Source organism: Apodemus sylvaticus, chromosome 2 (assembly GCF_947179515.1).
Source record: "Apodemus sylvaticus chromosome 2, mApoSyl1.1, whole genome shotgun sequence".
Lineage (NCBI taxonomy): Eukaryota > Metazoa > Chordata > Mammalia > Rodentia > Muridae > Apodemus > Apodemus sylvaticus.
Genome location: NC_067473.1, coordinates 122,889,553 through 122,915,375, shown reverse-complemented (window position 1 = coordinate 122,915,375; position 25,823 = coordinate 122,889,553). Strand labels below are relative to the sequence as shown.

The 25,823-nt window shown below is 50.6% G+C and overlaps 1 protein-coding gene across 1 annotated transcript in view; it reads right to left on the bottom strand.

Annotated features, from left to right (window-relative positions):
- Positions 1 to 25,823, bottom strand: part of Fgd5 (FYVE, RhoGEF and PH domain containing 5) — a 97,057-nt gene that overhangs the window by 69,452 nt on the left and 1,782 nt on the right. The window contains exon 2 of the mRNA XM_052174342.1: positions 17,103 to 19,761. Within this exon, the coding sequence (XP_052030302.1) occupies positions 17,103 to 19,761 (2,659 nt within the window). The remainder of the gene's footprint in view (positions 1 to 17,102; positions 19,762 to 25,823) is intronic.

Sequence of the window (25,823 nt, the reverse complement as noted above, 5' to 3'; positions counted from 1 at the left end):
GTGTATGTGTGTGTGCACCTATGTGTGTGTGCACCTGTGTGTGGTGTGAACTCCAGGGTATGCATATGGACATATGGAAGTCAGAGTGCAACTCTTGGAAGTCCATTTTCTCCCGCTACCTTGTGGGATCTAGGATTAAACTTGGGGCACCAGGCTTATACACAAGTGCCTCTACCCACACATGACCTCCTATGAAGCATTTAAAATGTTTTCTGCACCAAACAGGCTGGACTATCTCAACAGTCCTCAGGAAACCTGGCCATTGAGACCATGGCCTTGGGCTCTGCCCACTCCCTCCATGTCTTGGCCCTGGTGATCAGATTGTCACAGGATGCTCCAAAGGAGGATCTATCCTCATGGCAACCAGCCTCCCAGGACCCAGGGATGACATCTCAGGGCTCAGGCCACAACCACTAATGGCAAGCAATACTGGGCCCCCAGACACCATCCCCTCCAGGATGGTCACATCTGATCCTCATGGGGAGCCCTCAAGTTCCACAGACTGCAAGGTTACTTCCTATCAAGATCAGTGAACGCCCCTGGATGCCAGCTAGAAAGCAGCATAGATTATCCCTGAGGTCTGTACTTCCCAGTCAAGTGCTGAGCAGGAAGGGAGGTACTGGAAAGCCAGGCCTCCTTGGTGCAGACACAAATCCTCTTCAAATCAAGCATCCAACTCTCTCCTGCCTGAATTCTTTCTTCTGTGTATCAGTGAAGTTAGGGCCATCTGACACAAAACACCCTGCCATACTGTCTCAGGACAGGACAGCCTGTAAGCTTACAGTGTCGCTTACAGCTAACACTGGCTGCAGAGGCAAAGCAGGGCTGGGTGCATGGGAGGGTGTTGGGCCTCACAGTTGGATTTGGGGAGGATCTCAGGGAGGACTCCCTGACTAAATCCTGGGACCATCTGGCTACACTGTGTCTTCAGTCTTCTCTTTGTCTGGGCTGGGACATCTGTGACTGCCTTTAGGAGACAGGATTATACCCAGAACCTCACCAGGGCCTGGTCTCAGTGACTTAAATAACAGGATTCAGATGTGCTTTAATGCAGGAAGACCAGCCCAAGGAGAGCCCTTTTAGACTGTTATATTTTACACTGAGACTGGGTGTGAGTCTTTGGGCTCAGCAGTATGGTCGTATAGACTCCTTTGGGACCCATAGAGTTAGTTGGATAGGCCAGACCAATCATACAAGTCTTTAAAACTGAGAACTTGTCTGACATAGTGGCTCACATCTGCAATCCCAGCACCTATGCCCAGATAAAGGCACCTACTCAAATTACCCTTTCAAAGGGGTCACTTAAGACCATTGAAAAACAGATGGTTGCATTGAGATTCATAACAGTAACAAAATTACAGTTATAAAGTAGCAATGAGAACAACAGTAGGGTTGGGGGGGGGTCACCACAACATGAGTAACTGTACTAAAGGACTGCAGCATTAGGAAGGTCGAAACCCACTGCATTAAAGATATGGTAAACTGCAGCTCCTGGAGACTCCACCAAATGCTTCCTTGTATAAATCAGAAAACAGAAGCCAGGAAGTAGGGCCCTGTGAAAAGGCAAGCAGCAGAGAGTGGCAGTCTTAATGCAAAACAGGGCAAATTCTGCCTCTCAGAGGGACACCCAAAGCTCTAGGCTCTCAGTCTAAAACTAAATAGTGGATCATAAATGACACCTTATGAATGATGATAATTGGTCGCTTCCAATGCCTTTTACAAGTCCTTGCCTTCATTTCAACACCAGGGACTGGATTTACATGAAAAGTAGCTGGTCTCAGAGCAAAGAGAAAGGGTCGGACAGGGGCAGGCAGGACCAAGGCTAAGACCTAGGGAGCCTGCCAAATGTGGGGAAGGTTGGTCCTGAGGCCAGGGCCCCTTCAGTGCCACCCTGCCCCCAGCTATTAGCTCTAATTGGCCCACTCAGAGAAGGCTAATACATGCCTGTCACCAAGGCATTGTGGGCTAAGTGCAGCTTGATGAGGCAGCCTTGGGGCAAGCGGCCCCTCTCCTGGGATAACTGGGAGGCCCGCCAGGTCCCGGGCCCAGAGGACATTGTCTGGCTAACCCTTTCCACTTTCTGCAACTGTTGGGGGTGAAAGGCTCATAGTTAATCAAAGGTGATTTCAATGGAGGCTGAAAAAGGCCAGGGTCAATTTAACCCTTCTACACAGCAGGCAGGGAGTGCTGAAGGCTGGAGTCTAGGTCTGGCAGGTGACGTGCTGGGTAACCCCAGCCTCACCTCCTCCAGACAGACTATGAGCTGGGGCTCTCTGTCTCCCTCAGTTCCTTCCTGCGTGGGGAAATCTGTCCCTGGACACTTGTCCTTGGCCCACCCCCCAGGCCCTTGTGCATGCAGCTCTTAGAATTTGCAAAACTCTCTCACCCTTTATCACCTTACAGATTCTCAAAGTGTCCTGAGCACAGCTCAGATGCTAACAGGAAGACTTTCTTCGTGCCTGGCCACTTTCCCTGCTCAGGGTGCAGGGCAAAAAGAAGAATTGGATCTGTTCTGGAAGGAGGGATAAAGAGACCTCAGTACCTCAGCTTCCTGCCCCTTCAGGGCAGAGCCTGCAGTGAAATGCCCTGGACTTGAGTCCGACAGATTAGCTGCAACCCTAGCCTCTGATCTCAACTGCCAGACTGAGGAGAGCCAGACTCCTGCTCTAAACCTGTTTTCTCACTTGCGTCTTCCTTCTAGGGGCTTGGCTCATGGGTTGCTCACCAGCCTGGGTGCTTTTCTGGCCTCCCTGCCTCTGCCAGCCTTCTCTGCAGAAGAAGAAGAGACCTTTGGGCTCTGGGCTCCCCATACTTCTCAGGACACCCAATGCGGCTGATTTTGGCTGAGTGAATGCCATCAGGTATTTACAACTGTGCCTTCCTGCAGACTGAACCCACCAGGGGAGAGCTGAGGCTTGGCAGGGGACTGTGGGATGAAAGTCAGACCCTCTGAGGTAACATGGGCCTCTCAAATACAACCTTCGCAAGATACCGGTTGAGTTGAAGATCTTTTACCATGCACCCCATGGAGTGCCACAGACACAGACATGAGCCATCAGTGGTGGGTAGGGAAAAGACTCTGGGAACACCCAGGTGGGCAGGAAGGAAGCTAGGTGAGGAGAGAAAAGGACTTCTCAGTGTCCCAGTGGAGTGACAGAATTCCCCTTTCAGATGTCAGAATCCATGTCTCATCTTGCTGTCTGCCACCCCTCTGCACTCACAGAACAGCTCAGCTCTCTCCCCGCTCTGGGCCTCAGACTGCTTCCTGTGTGCAAGGATGCAGACAGGTCCCAGAGTGACCCTGTGGTCTCCTCCTCATCACATCCTTTAACAAAGCCAGAATCTTCGTTCCACAAAGCGAGCAGCTGCCTGAACTCTTGATCCCAAGAATCTACTGACTCACTCTGCAGCTCTGAACTGGCCTTGACCTTTGGCCTCTGGCCAGCAAGGAAGTTTGCCTTTGAACAGGGACCTCCTTGGAAACCAGCTGGAGCATCTGTGAGGGGCTTCCCGAAGGGAGCGTGGTCAGAGACTGCCAGCACTGACATCATCCTTCTTTCTTCCATGACCACCCAGAACAGCCCCAGGTGTGTCTGAGGCCTGCTACACTGTACTCTGAGTCAGAGCCGGGCTTGCTCTCACTAAGGTGCTGGTCTTAGGACACTTGGTACAGTGGCTTAGCAGCCCTGAGCTCTCAGTCTAATGATGCCACTCCAGGAGCTTCAGGTCCTTACTGCTGTCCCCTCTGGAGTCTTAACTTCCTGTCTCAGGTCCCTTGTCACTGCACAATCATGCCAACAGCAGCTAATTCTCTAAGAGTCAACCACATGCCAGGCCCTGCCCCAAGCCCTTGGCACACACTCTACCTTCCCCATAAAGACTGGTTGCTTCTATCACCCCCGTGTTGGGTGAAGAGTCAGAAATATTCTAGAAGAGCCACTCACCTGAAGCTTGGTATAGAAAAACAGACTCCTGGCCCTAATGTCTTCTGTCTGTCCCTGTTGGGGTCTCATTGGAATCCTAAGTAAATATTCATGGAATCGGCCGATCGAATAGAATGGAAATGCTTTGCAAACTGTAAAGTGCATGAAGATGTGCTACTTCATTAGGGTTCCAACTCTCTGAGCATTCTGGGTTTTCTGATCAGATTTTACAGTCATGAAAGGAAGACCCTGGGTCACCCTCTATTCATAAACCCGAAGGCCAAGATGGGGAACAGCTTTGTGCTGTGGCTATTTAGTCTGCTCATATGTCTCTTCTACTGTGGGCGGCTCAGAACCTTGCTCTTCTCACCTGTGAAATGAGCTCAGAACACTTGGCTTATAGGACTATCAGGAGGCTCAGTGATTGAAAACAGATAACAAAACAGGGGCAGGTAACCTGGCCATGGCATGACCTTTTCCTTAAAATGGGTTGCTTTATTTTCATTCATGGTTTAGTTTATTTATTTATTATTTTGTGACACCTCACAGAGCATGCGTGGAAGTCAGAAGACAACTTTGGAGAGTTGTTTCCTTCCACCACATGGATCCTGGGGCTCTAACTCAGGTCACTGGACTGGCAAAAAGCACTCTCACTCACTGAGCCAGCTCACTACTGGCCCTCATCTTCATTCTTGCAGCAGTAAGGGAAGCCTTATATTCCTGGCACCGACACACACACCTGCCATACCTATGAATTCTCCCACACAGAATGCAAGACAGAGACACAGGCAGTAGGCCAGGCTCTGTAGACCACTGAAGGGATTGCTGGTGAGTATAGCGTAAAGATGTACTCCCAGCGTGCAGCCCTTCTTAAAGGAGGGGCACCCTGCCACAAATTTATTGGTTCCTGAGACACTGAAAATAAAATGTGTACTTCCCTTAGAAAGAAGGCAAGAATGGTGATGAACAAATATAATAAAGGTAATCTTCCTATGTATTGCTACATTTTAAAAAAAGGTACACCCTGCTCTTCTGAGATGAGATGGGGTTTTCCAAAGGCACTTGTTGGACTCACAACAGTCTGGAAAAAAATGCCACCCACAGACACCAAAGCAACTAAAATGCTGAGCAAACTCTGGAAACACTTAGCAAGTGTTCAAACCTCAAAGGATTCCCAAGATAATGCCATTTTCTCTGGTGTCTTTAAAACACACACACACACACACACACACACACACTGATGAAGAGACTGAGGCACAGAGATATTAAGTAACTGACCCAAAGATACACAGATAAAAGGGGGTCTGAGCTCAGCTGGTTGCATGGCCCTAGAGAACATATAGTGGTTCCATAGGCTGTAAGCTCACATGACCATGGCCCCTGACAGCACTCTGCAGGGTTGATGTCAAGGTGTGCTTGCTGACTGGTGGTGCAGACCTATAGTCCCAGTTATTCATGAGCTGAGGCAGGAGAACTAAAGGTTCAGAGCCTTCCTGGGCTTCCAAGTGAGTCCAAGGCTTTTCTGTGCAACTTAGATCTTATCTCAAAAACTGAAAGGAAAATCAAAGGTGGCAGGGGGCGGGGGTCATCGAGTAAGAGCACTTGTTATACAAGTCTGACCACTTGAGTTCAACCTCAGAACCCATAATAGAAGACGAAAAACTGTCTCCTGACCTCAGTACAGTAGAGCTTTCCTAGCATGGCTGAGAGAGACCCTGGATTCAATCCCTAGTATAGGAAGGCAGACAGGCAGGCAGGCGATGAACTGTGGACAATCCTTTTCCACTGCTGCAGTTAGCAGGTGACTCCAGAGGGCCTTGTGTGTTCTGCAGGGACAGCCCTCTAGTTTCTTCTGAGCATACTTTCTATGCTGGCACTTCAGTGAGTCTGAAAAGTGGGCACTGTGAATGAGAGGCCTCCTGTGGCCTCCTCAGCCTCTCCTAGGATGCAAGGCAGGTACCACTTGCTCCATCCCATCCACCCAGACAGTGATGGAGGTGACAGTTCTGACTTCCTGACCTGCAGATCTTTTCCCTGTGCTTGATTCCTGACCATGATGGGGGAGCTCATCACTTCCCAGGATAGCACCACCGGACATACCTAATGCATCACAGTAGAACTAAGGTCCTTGAGTAGATTCTACTGGAAGGCAAGATATTGGGTTTTGTAACTTGTTTTCTTAATTGGAATCATGGAATTGGATCATGGAAGCAAGTCTGAAATTTCAAGTTCTTGGGTTCATGCCTTGACCTGGAGAAATTTCCCCTGGGCTCTAGCCAGGGCTCTAGACAACTGTGTATGTGGACAGCCTGTCTGTTTACATAGAGACCAGCCACATCATGACTGAAAACAATCTGCCCAAGATGTGCATCCACAGGAACAGGGTCAGGGGCCCAGGCTCCTCCAAGACCAGGGAACCTTGTCACTTTTCATAACAGCTGACATGGCACTTGAGCCCCTAGCATCAGAACATCCTCCAAAGACCACAGCTCCTAGGGGAGAAATGTGTTCTCCTTCCTTGAGAACACCAAGGAGCCACGGTCTTTTGTTCTCTAACTACAGCTAACAGCAGCTTTGGCCCATCTTGCCTATGATTCCTGCCTCACCACAGCAAAGGGAATGGGTAATAGGCTATCCAAGGCTTTCCCCAAGCATGGCCAGGCACTCCGAGGGAGTGCCACCTTGTGCATAGCCTGTGCCTTTAGCTCTGTGATGGTCAGTGTTTCCCTCTCTGTATTTGGATTTTGGGGGTGAGGGTGATGCTGGGGCTTGAACCCAGGGCCTTGCACATGCTAGGCAAGCACTCACCTCAAAACTGAGCCTCAGCTTTGGCCTTAGGCAGGAAAAATTGAGTGCAGTCATTCTAAGTTGTCTTATTCTGAACACTGACGACATTCTGAAGACTTGCACTCCCCTGCAGCATCTGCCTTTCGCCCAACCAAGTGGAGGTCAGTTCCAGTCAGCAAGCTTGCAAAGGGGGTAAACCAGAAAGAGGGCAGAGCCCAGACCTACAGACACGCCCCTTCTGGACCTCCTTCCAGCACTTACTGGCTTTCAAATCCTGCCTGCCACTATTCTGAACCTATTCGTTTTCTTCCTCTGCTCTCTCCAAAAGGACATTCTGCAAATTGAATGGGGTGATACCTACCGAGTGAAAAGGGTCCTTGCCGCATCTCTGGACACTGCAGGGAACATTCTGGCCCTGCTGTTGATCAACCAACTGACCTTGGCTGCTTTACTCAACCATTTTGTGACTCAGTTTCTCATCTGTTAATACAGACTCCAAACAGTACCTTCAGGATGGAATTCACAACTCGCCAAGTTAACACAGAGCCATCTATCATAGTGCTAGGGTACATCGTGAGCTCCACAAGGCTCCAGTACAGCAGGCACTGGAAAGCACAAGCTGGCAGAGCTGCTGTTGGAAGTCCAAGAAAGTGCTTGACGTGTGTCATCTACAACTGCTCTGACAGCCCAGAGATGAAGCTAGGACAGGTGGGACAAGTGGAGCTCAGGTCCCACGGAAAGAAGGGTCAGAGCTGACGTGAGCTCATTCTCTCCGCATGTCTTACTGGCCACACCACTGGGTCATTGGTGACAAACTCCATCAGCCGCCTGATGTTCTTGACTTCCCTACACTAGAGAGTGCAGACTCTGCAGAGCCTCTGGTCACTCTTCTTTAAGCCATGGCTGCAGCTGTGGTGGAGAACCATCAAACCACACAGGATGCAGCAGCCGGCCCTGATGCCACGCCTCAGCCCTGATGCCATGCCTCAATCCTGATGCCACGCCTCAGCTCTGATGCCACGCCTCAGCCCTGATGCCACGCCTCAGCCCTGATGCCACGCCTCAATCCCTAGTTATTTGGTCACTTGTCTTTGGAGTCTTCTTTTTCTCTGTGGACAGTGCCGGTGCTGGCTCTCTCCTGCTCTAAACTTGACGCAGTTCCCCACTGCTCACAGAGAACTGCTTCCTGTAGACACTATGAGTCCTAAATCAGCAACATTCCTTTTCAAGACTCCTCCCAGTTTTTTGCAATGCCTTCCCATCCTCTGACAGAGCGGCTGAGCCAACACGACCATCTACAAAGGCATTCAGAGCAACTAACTCACTACTCACTGCAGACCGGGCAGAGAGAGACCCGAGACCACCTGTCCTATAACAACAAAGACAGACCCAAGACTTCAGTCCAGGCCACGTTGGATAGAGCAGAGACCCACTCTGGATGGCAGGCACTCTGTGGCAGCTTCACATTATCTGCCAACCCAGCAGCGGAATGTGCATCCCCAGTAAAATAATCCTGAGTGTTGGTATGATGGCAACAGCTTTGGATTCTGTGAGCCAGCCTTCTGTTACTGTAATAGATACCCGAGATATAAGTCATACACCAACTTATAAAGACACAGGATTACACTGGCTCAACTTTGGAAGGTCTAGCCCATGCTTCATTGGCCCCTTTTTGGTGAAGCAGCAATCACAGGCCTTGTGCAAGACGGAGCAAAGCTGCCTTAGCTGTGGTTAGAGAACAAAAGAGGAGTGAAAGGAAGGGCCTGTGTGCTAGGAGACCTCTCATTGGCCTCACTGATTAAGTTCTCACCACCGGGGGTGGGAGGAGGTGGGTCAGTGGTTAAAGCGCTCACCACCCAAGCCTGATCACCCAAGTTTGGATCCTCGGAACCCATGTCAAAGCTGGATACAGCTGTGCTAACACCTATAATCCCAGCGTTCCTGAGGGGAGAAGGCAGCAGAGAATCCCTGCAGGCCCACAGGCCAGTGTGTTTATGCAGCAACAGTGAGCTTAATCTCAGTTAAGGCAGAAGGTGGAGATGGACACCCAAGGTTGTCCTTTGATCTCTGTATGCTGTAGCACATGTGCACCCCTCCCCGACATGGACATGGGCATATACTCAGGCATACACACACATAACATACACATACATCACATACAGAGGCAGGCACACACAACACACACACACACACACACACCATATAGAGGCAGGCATACAACACAAACATACAGAGGCAGGCAAACACACAACACATACAGAGTCAGGCATACACCACATAGAAACACACACAAATACCACATTACACAGAGAGGCAGGCACACACACATACCACACAGAGGCAGACATACCACACAGAGGCAGGTGCCACACACACACACACACACACACACAGAGGCAGACACATACTTGTGCACATGTGGTCCACACCACTTTCCAATAGCATCAAGCTGAGGACTAAGCCTTGACTGCACAGGCGCCACCACAAATCTAAAGGACAGTAGAGCCTCACGCCCCTGCAGAAATGTCTCACTGCTGTACAACCCAAGGCCCCTGTCTGTCCAGCCTCACTTGCGTCGATGCTTTTCACATTCTGGTCCAGCTAGCCTCCTTCTTTCTTAGCCTCAGGATCAGGAGTGTTCCCCTGGTGTTCCCCCCGCTCCGCCCGCCCAGCATGCCCCTTCTTTGAGGACAGCTGACCATTGCCCAGTTCCCCTCAAGCACCACCTCCTCAGAGAAGCCCTCCCTGACTGCCTTGCTGGGGATGTTCCTGGCAGCAGCTGCTCTCTATCGAGTGTGCAGCTTTCCTGTCTTTCTCAAAAGCTAGGATGGTTGTGCTGGCCTCTGGCATGAATGTCTCTGACCTGACTCTTCTGGGGACAGCGGTGGCTCTCCCTGCCTGTCACCCGACTGCTGCCTAGAAGCTCAGACAACAGCAGCAACAGCAAGATACTGACGGACCACATGAGCTACCAGTGGCTTTTCTCTTTGGATAGGTCTGGTGAAGGGCAGGCTCATCCCACGGAGCAGGTAAGGATGGGGGGGGGGGACAGGGGGAGGTGGGGACCACAGAAATGCAGGCTGGAACAAAGACCCTCTCCTCCTCTGGGGCTCAGCTGGTCGCAGCAACCACTCTCCACATTCTACCAAAGGACTCCTACCACGAAATTGTTTGCTATTAGACAGAACGGTTGCCGCTCTTCCCACAGGGAAGCCTTGACTTTATGAAGCGAAAATCACGTCGTGATTAACAATCAGGGTTTCATTACATTAAAGAAAAGAAAGAAAAAAACCCCGAAAGAATGGTCGGGGGTGGGGAGGGGATTAATATCACACTAGCAATGTTCCAATAAGCATGTTCCTGACACAATTTTCTTATTAGGGTCGTTCCCTGTAAATTTTTATTGCATTTAATTAAAAATTATTGCTAAAAGAAACAGCTGCAGATGGTCTTATTTTAAGTCAGAAAATTAAAAACCAAATATTCTCATCAGTCAATTTCAACAAGCCGCACGGCCGTGAGCTCGCACGTGCCCGTCTTGAGATCCTGATGATCTGCATGGCAGTTACAGGTCCCTCCGACAGAATTTAATGAAAGCGCTGCATGAGTTCATTTGTCAAAAGCATAATGACGGTGGAAGACTGCCGAGGTAGACCATGCTAGGAGAAGCGAGGGCCTGCCGCAGGGCTCTCAGAACCCAGGGGCCATCGGCAGGAGACCGAGCCTACCCTTGCTCAGTCTACAAAATACCTTTGTTACAGGGACACAGGGAAGAGCAGCGGCTGCAGCCCTGGTTGTAAATGTAAGAAATGGAAGTAGCCTGAATCCTATAGTACGAGGATGCAGGGGGGCGTGGCTGGAGGAGCCTCGCTCGGTGCTGTGCTAGACTTCTGGGTCAGCCTGCCTTCCAACCTCATCTCTTCCAACCTCAGAGTTATTTATTGTTCAGCTCATTCCTTTAACTCTCGTGTTAAAGATGTAAGCTCTTATGTTTCCTATCTCCTGTCTTTTATGGGAAACAAACACAAGCCTTATTTATTTGGGACTGGACAGACTTTCAAAGACTCACAAGAGAAGAGAAAGACCAAAGCAAGGACCATCTACCGGCGCCAGAGATGACTGCTACTGAAGAAGGATGGACTGTGTATGCTCTGGACACAGGGTCCCACTCCTACCCCTCCCTCACCAAACGGAGTTTATCTTCAACATCTTGTGATGGAGCCATGGTAACAGCCCAGCCATACTAACACACCTGCCCTATCTCTTTCCTCCAGATCCCACCTGTCAGCAAAGTGTCAATATCCTGCACGAAGCCTACTGTGGCCTTCCTGAGCCCAGAAGTATTCAGGGCCATCCAGCTTGCCCAGGGGGTGTCCTCAGCTGTTCCACGTACCCCACCTCACAGTCTCACACACGGGGCCCTCCAGACTCACAGCCGGGCTCTGCTTTTGCCCCAGACTTCTCCCCACGTTCTTTACCATCCTGCTCCTCTACCAAGAGCCACCCGGTAGCTCCCCAGGTACAGACTGCTCTTTCAGGAGTGGACACGCTGTGATCCTCCTGGGTCTCCCACCTCACCCCCATGGCCTCTAATTGTCCCTCTGCCAGCTAGCTCACAGACTCTGAGGGCAGGCTTTACTCCACAACCTGGACAGAGCTGAAGGGACTAGGGTCTCACAGGTGTTTGTAATAGCGTGACCCCAGTGAGCCCGTGCAGTTCCTGCAGGAACATCAGAGAAAGCACATGTCTGAGTTTGATCCTTAGGCCTCTCAACCAGCTCCCCCCCCCCCCCCCCGTCATGCATTTTCCATGTCTACTTCTGAGGTGAGTGTCTTCCAGAGCGGAGGCCTAGAGGCTGACTCTGAGTGCAAATGGGATATTTCTTGGTTGTTCTTGCCTTTCCTCTGTCCAGTCTGTGGAAATCTCACTGTTCTGTGCTGTGTTTCAAGTTTCCCCGTTCTCCTGGCCCACCCTTCTCCCGCATGCTCCTTACATGGGATCTAGTGCAGAACTACTTGCTTCTCACACGGGCGCCATTAGCCAGTCAAGGCACCTCCTCCCTGATTGTCCCAAGTCTCCTCATCCACATGGAGCACAGCAAGGTTCTGCCTGACACCAGAGCGTGACTGGAGCTCTGTGACCAAGGGAAGCAGAGTGGACTGAGCCTTATCCCTCAGAACTCCCGTGACATTCTTTAAAGGCACAAGCACATAGATTCTGCTCTTAATTTCCCCAGGTGAGCATGACAATCCCCTGAAGGTGGCAGACCCCAAAATTAGAGCTCCTGGTTGTCCCTTGGGCGTAGGTGGTCACCAGAGGTGAAAGAGAAGCTAGGAAAGATATCTGGGCACACCGTTAGCACATGACTGGCAGCTATAGATAAGTTGTCTGAGGCACTACAAGCCCACTGGACCATCAGATAGGAAAGCGCACCCCTCTTCTACATCCCCTGGGGTCCTCTAGATTATCAGCAAGGTTAGCACTGTGGATGAGGCCTGAGCACCCTCTCTTCTTCAGGGAGCACCTCAGCAGATGTCAGGTTAGCAATACCACAGAGTGGAGTCTTTTCACTTTGGAAAACAAGCAGCAGTACAAACAGAAACTGCCCAGAATGGAGAGTCAGGCAGGCCTGGGTTCCAGTCCTGGTTTGGTCACTTACTTTCTATGTGACAGAGAACATTCACCTTAGTTCATTCAGCAAGCCTCAGTCTTCTCATCAGAAACTGGGGCCTGGAGATTCCTGTCTAGTTGCATGCTACACGTTTATCCCAGCTCTGGCCAGTAACACGGTAGCAAGGTAACATGGTAACAGTGTTAACAGGCACCAGCTCCACTGCAGTCAGGGAATCTTGACTCTTGGCCTTTGTCTTGGTGTCAGAGGCAGGGCTGCACACGGCTCTACATTAGTATTGCCAGCTTGTGACCTGCAGCTCTGGGCCTTCCAGGGGGCACTAGAGCAGAAGTTAACACTACACTCGAAAGTTCCCCGATCTAAGACTGCAATGGAGACAGGAGCATCATAGCATACATAGGCAGAAAGGGTGTGTGTGTGGGGTGGGGGTGGAGGTAAGGAAGGAGGGAGGGAGGGAGGAGGAGAGAGAGACCCACAGTGAAGGTCCCTGTTTCTCCCTCCAGATGTAGCATCTCTGGAATCAAGTTCAAATCCTACCTCCATATGATGTGACCTTCATTCACACCACTTAACAGCAGGTGTTTGCTGACCACTTGACTATGATAGACTTAAGGTTATGAGTCAGACCGACAAGCAGCAGGAGAGCGACAGTAACAGGATGGTGTGGCTGAGAAGTCTACACATGTAGGCAGCTGTGGGGTATCTGTGTGAAGAGGTCAGTGTCCCCAGAGCAGTGTGACAGATAGACACAGGGAGAAGAGACTGCCAACACTGCAGGAAGGGGGTGGTGGGACCTAGGGAGTGGACACAAGGACACTCACTGTCAAGCTTGGAACTTTTAGTAACTTAAAATCTTTCACAGTAAACCTTGAGGACAAGGGACACAGAGGAGCAACTTGTGCTGAGGCAGGAGGCTGAAGGAAGCAGACCCATCAACACACAAGAAGCAGGAAGACCAGGCTGAAATGGGGCGTATAGGACAAGGTACCACACTGCATGCTACGCCAGATCAGCTTTCTGTTGTCAGGGGAAACACCTGGGAACTGTCATCCTCAGACTGGACACTTAACAAAACAGAGTTCCTTTCCCTCCAGGCTCAAAAGTTCCATGTCACCAAAGAAATCCGCTCGACGCCTAACCTGTGAACCACAGGTCCTTGCAGGGAAAGATGCAAGTCCCCAACAGAGACTCCTGACTCCTGAGGCCACACAGCATCCTGCTGGAAAGAGTCCGTTCAGAAGAAAAGGTCAAAGTAAGAGATGGCAAAGTCAAACGCCCACTTATACTCTCTGAACTGAAGGGGTGCCTATAACTTCCCTGCTCAAAACACTGTCCCTGTGCGGGAAAGCAGCTTGCAAAGAGGAAAGTTCCCTAGCTCAGGCTGTGCCCTCCCCCCCCCAGCCCCTCCCCCTACTTCAGATCTAAAGCTATCTTCTAAGCAACCAGCTCAGTCCTGTTTCTTGGAGGAAAACACTTTCAGTGGAAAGCAGCCATGGTTCTAGGTGACAAGTCTGACCACCTTCTGAGTGCTCTGACACCTCTGACCATGGTGAGTTGAGTCCGGGGGGTCAAGGGTGAGCCTCTACCTGATTCAGAAACCAGGCCTGGGGTTCACAGCCTGGAAAGTAGCAATCTCAAGCTAGATTGCTCCTAAGCCAAGTTGGTTTCCTTTACCTAATTTTTTTTCCAAAGGCAGTATAATGAGACCTTCTTTAGACAACATTAACACTAACAACAACATCAACAATAACAGAACAATATAAGAACAAAAAAAAATCTTAATATGGTTTTTAGCATAAAAAGAACAATAATCAAAATTTCAAAAGCTAAATATGTTTAATATAACAGGAAAAGGCCAATTAACACACTCTGAAACTGATATGTTATTTACTTTGCTGCTACTACAATAGACTACTTTGACCAAGTAAACTATGTAAAAAGAGTTTCACTTAGGCTTATAGTCCCAGAGTAATCTGAGTCTATCAAGGCTGAGAGGCATACAGCATATGGTAATCATGGCGGCCTGATCACGGAAATTAGTGCATTCTCAACACAAACCCAGCACAGAGGCATGAGTTGAGAGTCCTTTACCTAATTTTTACAAGAACTTTCCACTTACAATTGTGGGTACATTCATTCCAACCCCCCCCCCACACACACACACACAGTAACACCAAGTTTCCTTTATCCATTTTTGAGATAAATTGACTTGAACAAGAACTCCCTCCCACCCACCACACAGAGGCAAATGGGGGCCCTCAGCCATTTCCTAAGCACACTGCTCATTCTGAGACCTCCATCAGCATGTCTCCTGTCCTGCCACCACTCAGAGCTCTCAACAATCACCTTGGCTTCTGATCCTCACTCTAAACAAGGCAGGAGACGGGAGGAAGTGCCTCTCCTCCACCTGCCTCATCTGCTCCCCAAACAAGGGCACCCAGCTGCCTCTGTGTTGTACATGCCCTCCGCCTCACTCAAAATGCTTCACGGCAGGTGAAACCCCACACCACCCTGGGCCTCTCATCTGCCCAGGCCTGCTGTGCCTGGGGCAGGGATTTTCTCCTCTGTTTTTATCTGTCTTCCAACAGGAAGCAAAGATAGCTAAACTCTGCCTGGCTGGCACTGAGAATCACCCAGTCAGATCCCTGGTGGAACAGCATCAAAGGGGCCGGAGTGCTTCTGGATGTGATGGTTCAGAACCCTTCAGACCAATTCCTGCAACTTCAGATGTAGGCTCAGGAGGATAGCACCCGGCACACAGTGAACGTCAAGACCCAGTATCGTTAGCATCATCCCGGATGTTTCATTTCCCGCTGTGGACCTTTCCTTTTGTATCCTGGGAGGGTAAAGAAGGCTATATAGCCTTTGTATATGGCCAATGGCTTGCATACTGCACATTGGGCACAGTATACACATTTAAGAGGGGAAGGCCCTGCCTGAGTGGTTGTAGTGCACAGCCTCTACAGCCCAACCTGGCACCCCTTAGCATGACTCACCACAAATTCTTACGATAGGAATTAGGAAGTCTGAATCCCAGAATGGGTTTCTCCCAAACCTGTGAGACCCTGGGTAACTCCCTTTTCCTCTCTGCCCCTGTTTTCTCTTCCATAGCAGGACACAATGACATCTGAAACAATAAAACTGTGGTTTCACAGAAGTGGATAAGAAACCAGCCAACTTATCTGCCTTGAGTGAAGACATGGTGTGAACTGGGCGGGTAGAAATGAGAGACAGGGGCAGGGGGATGCTGCCTCAGTTACCCAGAAAACCCTCGGAGCAGGAGTGATGGCTCACACCTTTGATCCCAGCACTTTGGAGACAGAGGCAGGCAGACCTCTGAACTCAAGTCCAGTCTGGTTGACCTACTGAGCTCCAAGTCAGCCAGGGATTCATAGAGAAACTATGACTTGGAAAAACAAAGCAACCCAAAACTTCCTATTATTCAGCAGTCCAAGAAAGGGGGAGGGGGAGGGAATGCTGGGAAGTGATGAGCTCCCATCTGCTAGGCCATGGCAAGAACTAACTAGCTGGGCGACCACATGTTTCACCTGAAGATTTTGTGTTCAAACGTAGTCTTGTTTTCACCGGTGCTAAGAGTTCAAACAGGGCTGGATCTAATTGGGGCCATGTGATATTACCAAAGAAATAAACCAGTCAGCTCCAGTCTCTACCCCCTCGCTCTCCGCATTAAACTCAGCCCCTCTCTAATGCTGGTGTCTACGTTGATGACCATAAACAAATCTCCGAGTCATCCAAGAACAAATGTAATCCTCACTTGGCCAGGGTGTAGGGAGAGGTTGGAACCCAGGTGGGAACCACATGGAACCCTCCAGAGAATGAAGCTGACACGCCTTACCGGTCTTCTCCAGGCCAGGGGCAGCCATAGTGTCTTTCTAGCTCCCTTGCAGCTCCCCAGGCACTCCTGGCAGCTGTCACCCAGCAGTGGCAGGCAAGGCTGTTTAGTCCTCCACACAAGAAGGAACCCTGGGGCTTCTCCATTAAATTGTAACCACAGGGTGGGAGGGTGGGGGCTGGGAAGCGATGACCGGTGACCCGAGGAGGAGAGCCTCCTGTAGGTGCAAGCAGACGGACTGCCGTGTCCTCTCTAGGCTGCATCGATGGTACATAAGGAACAGCCAGTCCAGGTAAGCTAAGTGAGGGGCTTTCAGCCAGAGGGAAGGGAAGCAGAAAAACCCCACTATTGTCCAATATCCGCAGTGTTCCACTCCCACCTTCAAAGTGATCCAGTTTTTAAAAATCAAGTTAGACACACCTCCTCAAGACTTCTATTCAGAAATTCAGCTCGAGGCACTGTGAGCTCTTTGGACAGTTTAGATAAATTGTCTTTTCTCGTTCCATGTTTACACAATAAGAAGGTATCAATCAATTAGGGTATTTTCCTGATGGTGAAAGATATTTAGTTTGGCCAGATTCCAGAACCTTCTTGCTTAGTTTCTTTGTGTGTGTGTGTGTGTGTGTGTGTGTGTGTAACAGCAATCTCCCTTAGACATGCATGAGAACTGTTCCCTTAACAATCAGCATTTTGATATTGTCGTCTCACACAGAAAAGCTACTCCTGTCTTCCCGAACATGAGCCCCATTTCCCAGGTGAAGTGACAGTGGTTCAGGGAGGTAGAGCCACTCACCCCAAGTCACACAGCTAGAACGAAACAGCCGGTAAAGCATGCCCATTCCACCCCCACACCTCAGCTGCCTCACACAGGCCCACACTCTGAGAAAGGACCCGCCACTCACGTACCTCTCAGCTTCCTGCTCTGAGCTCTGCTGCTTGCTCTCGAAGGCGTTGAAGCTGCTCATGTCCACGTAGCCATCGTTTTCATTGGCGGTGGACAGGGCTCTCCCCTGTTCTTCAAACAGCTTTGTGAAAGCGCCAGTCCTCACTGGCCTGCGCGGTGGGATCTGGATGTTCTCATAATCCGAGTTCATGGCTGGAATGTTCTCATAGTCTGAAGTGTCAGCATTGGGGAATGAGATGGACCGTGGCTTGGTGAGGGGCAGAGGCAGAAAGGGCGGCCGGGAACGGTCTTCGAAGGACTCCACTCTGGACACCGTCCTGCTGAAGGGGACACCTTTCCTCTTGCTGTCCCTGTAGAAGATGAGGGAGGCTGGGGAGTCAGAGGCCCGGAGCTTTCCGGTGCGACATTTGAGCTGGGGTGAGTTGCTGAGGCTTCTTCGGTCCAGTTCCAGGACCCTGGCAGGACCATGGTAGCTGGACTCGGAGGAGGAGCGGGAAGACGACAGGTTCATGTCCACATGCACCTTGCTCTCAGTCTTCTTCCTGAACGTCAGCTCCAGGAAGCGTTTGAAGGAGGACTTCTTCTTCTTGGAGGCTTTCTCCAGGGTGTCTCCGTCTATCAGGAGTGAGGGTGAGCTTTTAGTGATGGGTTTCTTCGTGATGCAGGCCAGGTCAAAAGGGGGAGGAATGTCAACCACGGAGGAGGGTGTGGAGGTGCCACTGGAAGGCAGGTGGCTGCGCTGTGAGAAGCTACCGGAGGAGCCGATGGCGCCCGGCAGAGAGAGGTTGTCCTCTTTCCTCCTCACACGGTGGCTGTCCAGCCCGGCTCCCTCTGGCTCCCGGAACATGGACAGGGGGCTCTCCCGGCCTTCTACAGAGAAGGACCTTGGGTAGAGAGTGAATGCTCTGGGCTTGGCCAGCAAGGCCCGGACAGACTCGGGAGGCTTTCCCTCTGGCAATATACCTATCTTCCTCACCTCATCACTGGTATCTCTGATGCCCGCAGCTGATGAACAGGCTTCTGGTCCTGTTTCTTCTAGAACAGTTTCTGGAACATGACCAGCCACCTTCCCAGAGTGAGGCCGGGCCCTGGTGGCAATATTCTTCCTATCCACTGGGACCTGCCCCCCCTCAGAGTCCCCTTCCTCCCATGTACTATACCCACTCAGAGTGCCTGATGCAGCCTGGGCGTCTGACTGTGCTCCCTGTCCAAGGCTCAGCAAGCCAACTCCCATCACATAGGGACTGTTGAGCGCGTCATCCACGGGACCCTCGTTCTCCGGCACGACCACCACATCAGGGACAGGGGGGTCCTCCCCAGATCCATCTTGCAGGGAATCATGCTGGTTAAGCGAAGGGCCAATACCAGGAACCTCCTCTACACAGATCTTGCACACTGGCTCCTGCCCATTGGCTGACTCATCGAGGGAATAGGTGTTATTGCAGAAGGAAGTGCTCTCGGTTGGGAAAATCTCATAGGGATTCTCTGTGAGTGTGGGTGAGAAATCCTCCTCCACACTGTCACTCTCGAAGGGAATGATCTGGCAATTCTCCTCAGCAGGGTCCTCCTGCGCATGGTCTCCATCCTCTCTGAGATCTTCTTCCACCTGCACAGTGGCTGTTCCGGTGTCTCTGTTGTCAGCTTCCTCATCACAATTGGGTGGCTCCTCCTGGTCTATCTGGTCTTCACCTTCTGCAGCATCTGCAGAGTCCTCCTCAAAGACCCCAGGGCTGTCCATCACTGCCTCTTGCTCCTGGGCATCTGGGGACACCTCACTCTCAGGGGATCCCATGGTGACATCCTCTGTGTCCTGACCTGTGTCCTGATTGGGTTTCCCAGGTTCTGTGTTGTTACAGATGTCTTCACAATCCTCTTCTGCTTCCCCAGGAGTCTCAGGAGGGCCTGGCTCCCAGCAGGGAGCTTCAGAGGACTGAGAGCAGACATGTGTGAGAATGACCTCACTGGGGAAGGGCTCCTCTCCATCCCAGGATGCCCTGTCATCACGGTTGTACACGTGCTCCTTCACCTCCTCCTCTTCTCCCTCCTCCTCACTCATGGGATGCTCCTCCACTCCTAGGCCCTGATCAAAGTCCTCCTCACCTTCATCACTGTCTCTGCTTGGTGCCCCTTCATCTGGGGCTGTTGGGGTCCCATCAGTCTCTGGATCATGATCACGGTCTTCTTCATCTTCCAGAGCACAGCCTACGCCTTCCTCACTGTCTCCACTTGGTGCTTCTTCATCTTCAGCCTCCAGGTCCCCCTCAGTTCCTGTCTGCTCTGCACCATGCTCCTGTACTTCCCCCTCAAAGCCCTGCTCCTCAGTAGCCTCATCCACAGGAGCCTTGGGGACCATGATGTACTCATCAGTCTCCAACTCCAAGCAGTTCAGGGTGGTGTGGTGTCCATCGTACAGGCCCCGGTCCTCGCAGAGCAGCCGTCCATTGCTGCATTTGCTGAGGCTGTTGTTCAGGTACACACCGGCTCCGTACTCACTGGGGCCAGTCAGCCTAGGCTTAGGAGCGATGGGGGGTTTGGGGCCCCTGGACATGGAGTTGGGACTGGGGAAACTGTCAGGTCTCTGTGAGGGGGGAAACTTGGCTGCTGGTGTGGAAGGGTTGGTGGTAACCTTTGGCTTGGGAGCAAGTGGTGGTTTTGGTGAATCTATGGGGAAAAAAAACCAGAGAAAAAGAGAAGGAACACAATTAATGTATGCTCAAAATCTTTACCTATAGCCCGGAGAAGGAAGGATGGAGGAGAGTTCCCACTCTGTGACTTATCTCAGACCTCCATCTCCTGTCCCTCATCCTCAAAATCCTTTACCAGGGATGGGGATACAGCCTCATCAATAGAATATTTGTCTAGCATGCAGGAAGCCCTAAATTTGATCCCCAACTCCCATGAGCCTAATATCTCAGGTCTAGGAAGGTAGAAGCTAGTGGACGGAAAGTTGCAAGTCATCCTCAGCAGCATAGTGAGTTCAAGGCCAACCTGGGCCACATGAGATCCTATCTGAAACACAGGAAGTCCTTGGCCTAATAGTAACAGTTCATTCTGTGAATGGGGGAGCAGAGCTTCCTCCACAGTCTAGCTAACAAGGATCCTACGAACAAAATTCTGTGTACCTTGAACAATGTGCCAAGGTCTTTTCATTCATTCACCAGAAGCTACTGATTGAATGATCTCTGTGTGTCCTGCCACTGTGAGAAAAAGATGAACTTGACGGTCAGCCTCCCAGGGTCCTCACAGAGCTGGGGTTCATCAGCACCTAACCAAGCCAGCCAGGCCAACACGGGGCCCAGAGGAGAATCCTTTGGGAAGTTAGAACAACAGAAAGAGAGAGAGAGAGAGAGAGAGAGAGAGAGAGAGAGAGAGAGAGAGAGAGAGAGAGAGAGAGAGATCTGCAGCTATGGGATGCTATGGTTGAATAGCCATCATTTCATCTGTTCACAGTTGACACACCAAGGACGTACAACCCTGTATGTCCTTTGGCTGAGGAAGTCTGTATATTTCTGGAATATCCATCCCCGAATGTCATGGAAGAAAGGAAACGGCATGAAACAACATGGGTAGCTACAAAAGACTGTGACCCTCACGGATGTGGAGGCACACAGACTGGTGGGGGAAGGGATGTGCAGACAGCACACGCAGCAGGAGTTAGCCAGGAAGCACTGCTGTGACTGGGAGGCCTCTGGGAGAAGGTAAACCCCTGGGAAGTTTTGTGGAATACAAAAGGACACGTTAGGACAAGAAGCAGACCAACGGCACAGTCCAAGGTCCTAGTGCCATGGCTCTCTTACGCAGCCAGCAGGGCCTGCCTGCTCATATCCCTATCCATACTCCAGCAAAGTGAACTTTTCAGACCTGTAACTCCATGCTGACACCTTCACTTCAGAGCTGAAGCTTGAGTTCCTCAGACAGGGACTCAGACAGGCCTCATCTCCAGTCTATCTCTGCTGAGGTCTGGGCGTGGCGGCAGCTCCAGATGCCAGCCTGGTCCTGACCCAGGAGGAGCTGTAACAGAGGGCTGGCCTTCTCTAACACAGCAAGTCTCTTTCTCAGCGTTTGAGCCTACGTATATGGTTTAGCAGTTACCACCAAGAGCTCTCATCAAGGGCCACACCTCTCATTACTTGTGACATTTACAAAGTCTTACTCTGTAGCCTAGGCTGACCTCAAACACATGTTTCTCCTGCCTCAGTCTCCCGAGTCTGTAAATATAGGTGTATGACACCACACCCAGCTCCTTACATGTGTTTACCCTTCTCACAGCCGTATAATAAAAATAATGTCAGGTGTGGGATCCATCCTAAAAACTCCACCTACTCAAGAACCTGAGGCAGGAGGATCATTTGAACCCAAAGGTTCACCATTCGGCTTGGATAACTCAGAGAAACTTCATCTTAAAAAAAAATAGAAATAGGTGAAAGTCACTTTAACAATCTAATTTACTCAGCCCCGGGCACGGTGGCACACACCATTAATCGTAATGCTCAAAGGTAGACAGATTGCTGCTAGTTCAAAGACAGCCGGGTCTGTAGAGAGAATTCTAGGCCCACAAGGTTACACAGTAAAACTCTGCCTCAAAAACAAATAAACAGCAACTACAAAAAGCACAGTCTATTTTACTGGACTCAGGATATCCAAATACCACAGGGTATAGTGTCCATGCCTGCCATCTCAGAATGTGGGAGGCAGAGGCAGAAGGTCTTTGTGGGAGATGATCCAGCCCGGCTGCAGGCAGAGTTCGAGGTTCTAAGCACAGCTGAGCTGGCATGGTTGGGAGGTTAGGTGTGCGACATGCACTCCTGACAGGGCATTTCTGACTTAGGATGGCTTTGTAGAAATGGAACTCTGTTGCGGATTAAGGGGCATCTATACTCATTTTGGATGAGCTGGTTGACCTTTCTTTCACAAGAAGACTTTGAAATGGAATAGAGTATCTCTCTTCCTAGCTATGTGCCCGGGGCTCGGTACTGATTTGGATCTCTCTGTGGTCGTCTCCCACAGGAACCTCAGTGTCAGATGCCAAAGCCGGCATCACAATCCACAAACACCAGGGCACTATTGTGCAGAGGACAAAGGTGCACACTCAAGACTACACGGAGTCTGTCTGATGCTCATGAGTGTCTAACAGGAGTCTGCTCACTGGTGCAGGCCATTAGGATGGGATGAAGGAGGAGGCTAAAAGGCAAGAAAGAGAGAAAGAAGGCACCACTGTCAAAAGCCTTGCCAAAGTCCATCTCCACCCTATGTCATCCACATCAACCCTCAAGCCTGCCCAGGTGTCAGAACTACCAGACTTAGCAAGCCCAGATAGTTCCTGACTTAGAAAAAATATTCATCAACCTAGTAAACACACACACACACACAGACAGACATACACACACACACACAGACATACACACACACACACACACACAATTGGAGTTTAACAAGATAAGCTCCAGCCACTGGTCATTGTAGATAACAGTTAGCTAAGCTAGGTTCAAACCCTGACTTGGTCACTTAGGATCTGTAGACCTGAGCCTCAGTTTTACCATCTGTAAAAGAGGAACAACATATAGCTTCCCTTAGGGGTGCTGTGAAGACAGAAGACATACACAGAAGAGAGAGGTGCCTCTGTCTGGCACGTGCATGAGAGAAAATGCTCACACAGGAGTACCTGCTGCTATAGGTTGGGGCATTCTCCCTGCTCCCATCCTTCCAACATGAGTGCAGCTCTATCTGGTATACTACCTGATAGCATCTGCCAGCTCTCAATAGCAGGTGTTAGATGTTGGCATGACTTATTCGTCAGGGGTGGAGTCTCATTTCTCATCCTTAACAGGTGGCATTTCACACGGGTACTATGAGATGTGACTGAGGAATAGACAGGTTGTGAAAAATGACTGTCACCCTGGCTGCATTGCCCCTACTCCCAACCCATCCTTCATCCAATCAAGCTATTGATCTGTAGGTGCCTGTTCCTTGAGAAAGGTTATGGTAGGGTCTGAGGCGTGATCCTGCAAGAAAATGCCTTCTGCACAGGAGCTCAGGGACTGACAGGGACTCAGTATCTATTCCACACATCCTCTCTGAGATCAAGAGATGCTGGTCTGGCACTGAAAACGCCTTGGCTTTCCCCTCACCGGCAGTTGGCTGGTGTGAGGTCACTCGGTGTGTACAGAGCAGGCCTGGAGAGAACTTTGGTGCCTTACTTCCAAGTCCTGCCATCCGCCCCACTGCCTTTCCTTTTTCTCACAGAACATTGGGGAACCCCAAAAACCCTGGTACCAGTGAGAAGGGTAAAGTCCAGGGACCCTTAAGCAGAGAGACTAGGGGCAGCTTGTCAGGTGAGGCATGTGTCAAAAGCAGCATCTGAGTCCGACTAGAGTGTGACTAAGTGACTCCAGTCAGTTCCCACTCAAGTCTCTCTACTCCAGATCCATGGATGATATGTCCTGTACTCCTATCCTGTGTGGGGCCCTAGTCTAGAGTCTCTAGACATACCAACAAATCCCTCTGATTTCACAAAGGGGCCATGAAAGATGTAGAAAAGAAGGGAACCGCTGGGACTCATTAGTGTGTCCAAAAGACAGGAGGGAAACCAGTGCTTTGGGGAGGGAAGAACAGGGAACAGGAGGGGTGCAGGAGATGAGGCTCAGTGATACCTGAGCTTTTTCTCAGGGGCTTAAGGAGAACATATGCAGACAGACAGACAGGCAGACAGACAGACTTAACACAGTATAATGGATGGGCATGGTGAGGGACATTAGGAAGGTTCTCACGCTATTCCAGAGCAGCCACAGCGATGGAGCCTGGACCAGGCTGGGAGAACAAGGAGTCAGACTCCAATGATGAATCAGAACTGAGAGGGATGACGTGCGCATGGGCAGACATGGCTGTAGAAGAAAGACAAGTCCCCTGATAATGAAATGATAATGAAAAGAAGTTTGAGCCTGAGAACCCAGAAGGGTGACATCAGGTCAATTTATTCACAACAGCCAAAATGGCCAGGGCTGGGCAGGGAGACCCGGGATTTCAGTGTGCACAAGTCCAAGTGAGTTACTTATCAGACACGCAGTGGAGATGTCCAGTGGGCTCTGGGCTCCAGGGGCAGGCCTGTCACAGGTGGACATGGTGGGACAGGAAAGGAGACTGATGTGAAAGGAATGCACGGGTGTGCACAGGGGACAGCCTAGCTTGTTCCTGCCTGCCACCCTGGTAGGGGAAGCTCTTGCTTCCAGGATGGGTTTTGCTATCTTGATGGACATGCTAAGGGGCTGGGGTCACAATGAGAGAAAACACAGAGCCAGAGAAGTCAGCAGACGTGACTGTGCTAAGCCCAGAGACATCATCAACAAGCCTCCAGGGTCGGGTGCATTCCAGTGGCTGGGCTTTGGGGCGTGAGAGGTACAGGTGAAGCCAGCACTGCGATTGTTCCTCTGGGCTGTGCTTAACTTCCTGGTTGTGGACCCAATCATGGACCGGACTGGTGCACCCTCTGGCTGCCCGGGAGCCTTCTCTCTCTCTCTGAAGGTAACATGCCCAGTCACCAAAGCCCATGACTCCTGGTGATTTGCCACACCTGAGGATACTGCAAAGACAGAGCACCTCTTTAGTCAAAATGCTAACTACTAGACAGGCACAGAAAGGAAGAACAGTTTCAATAGCGCCTGATGATACAAATCACTCCCAGCCGGCTGCTGGTACTAGCTGCTATTTTCTCTCTGGATTTTAATTAAATATCTGTCACTCACACATCCATGCTTGCTGCTCCCTCACAGCCACGCAGGAGTCAGGGTAGATGGAGTCTGGGAAGGAGCCCTGGACCAGGAGCCAGGAGCCTTGGCCTCCATCCCTGGCTAAGCCAGTAACTGGAGTCTCCTTGGTCAAGTCTCTCCCCTTCGTGTGCCTCAGTTTCTCCACCTGTAGAGCGAAGGGCTGGGCCCAAAAGTTAATCTCCCTAGCTCTTCCAACTCAGGGAGCTTCTTGCAGCATCGTTTGACACTCTGATGATATCTGTCCCCAAGTCTGTCTCCCCTGCCATCCCTCCACTCCCCCTGGAGCAGCACTCAGGACCATATGTCGCAAGAACAATTATCTTCCAATTTCACCTTGCAATGCATCTTAATTTAGCATCCATTCGTAGGTGCCTGCTGGAAAGTCCAAGCCAAGCCTGCCGGTTTCTAATTAGGCTGCTGTTAAGCTTGTCCACTGATGCACAACAGGGCACTTCCCAGGAAGACAGTGGGAGACCGAGTGGGCAGAGGCCTGGGGTCTGGTACCAGCTTTCTCATACAGCTGTGTGTACGTATCATACATCCCTCTGCTCTGGAAACCACTTTCTGGGAAAAGAAAGAACTATCCACCTTTTCACGGCACTATTGCGAGTGCAAGGAAATTAACAGACACAAAACACTTGACAAAGTCAAGAGGCAAACATCCGACCATGCACCAAGTTGGGCCAGGATTTAAAAACAAAATGACTCTCAAATTGGACTTCGATCCTGTCTTGGCCCCTGAACAGGTCAGAATACCTCAATTTCCCATCATCAGGTTGTTGTTGATGCTAACTAGACTGGCAGAAAGAATACGTGGCAGTATTCTCTAACCCATTACAAGCTCCTGGGAAATATGAGTTACTGTTCAGTGGTCATTTGTGATGGACCCTGTTCTGCTCAATTTATTGTTAGTAGTGACAAGTCTGAGACAGATCTTTATTTGCTGGATAGATAAACTGA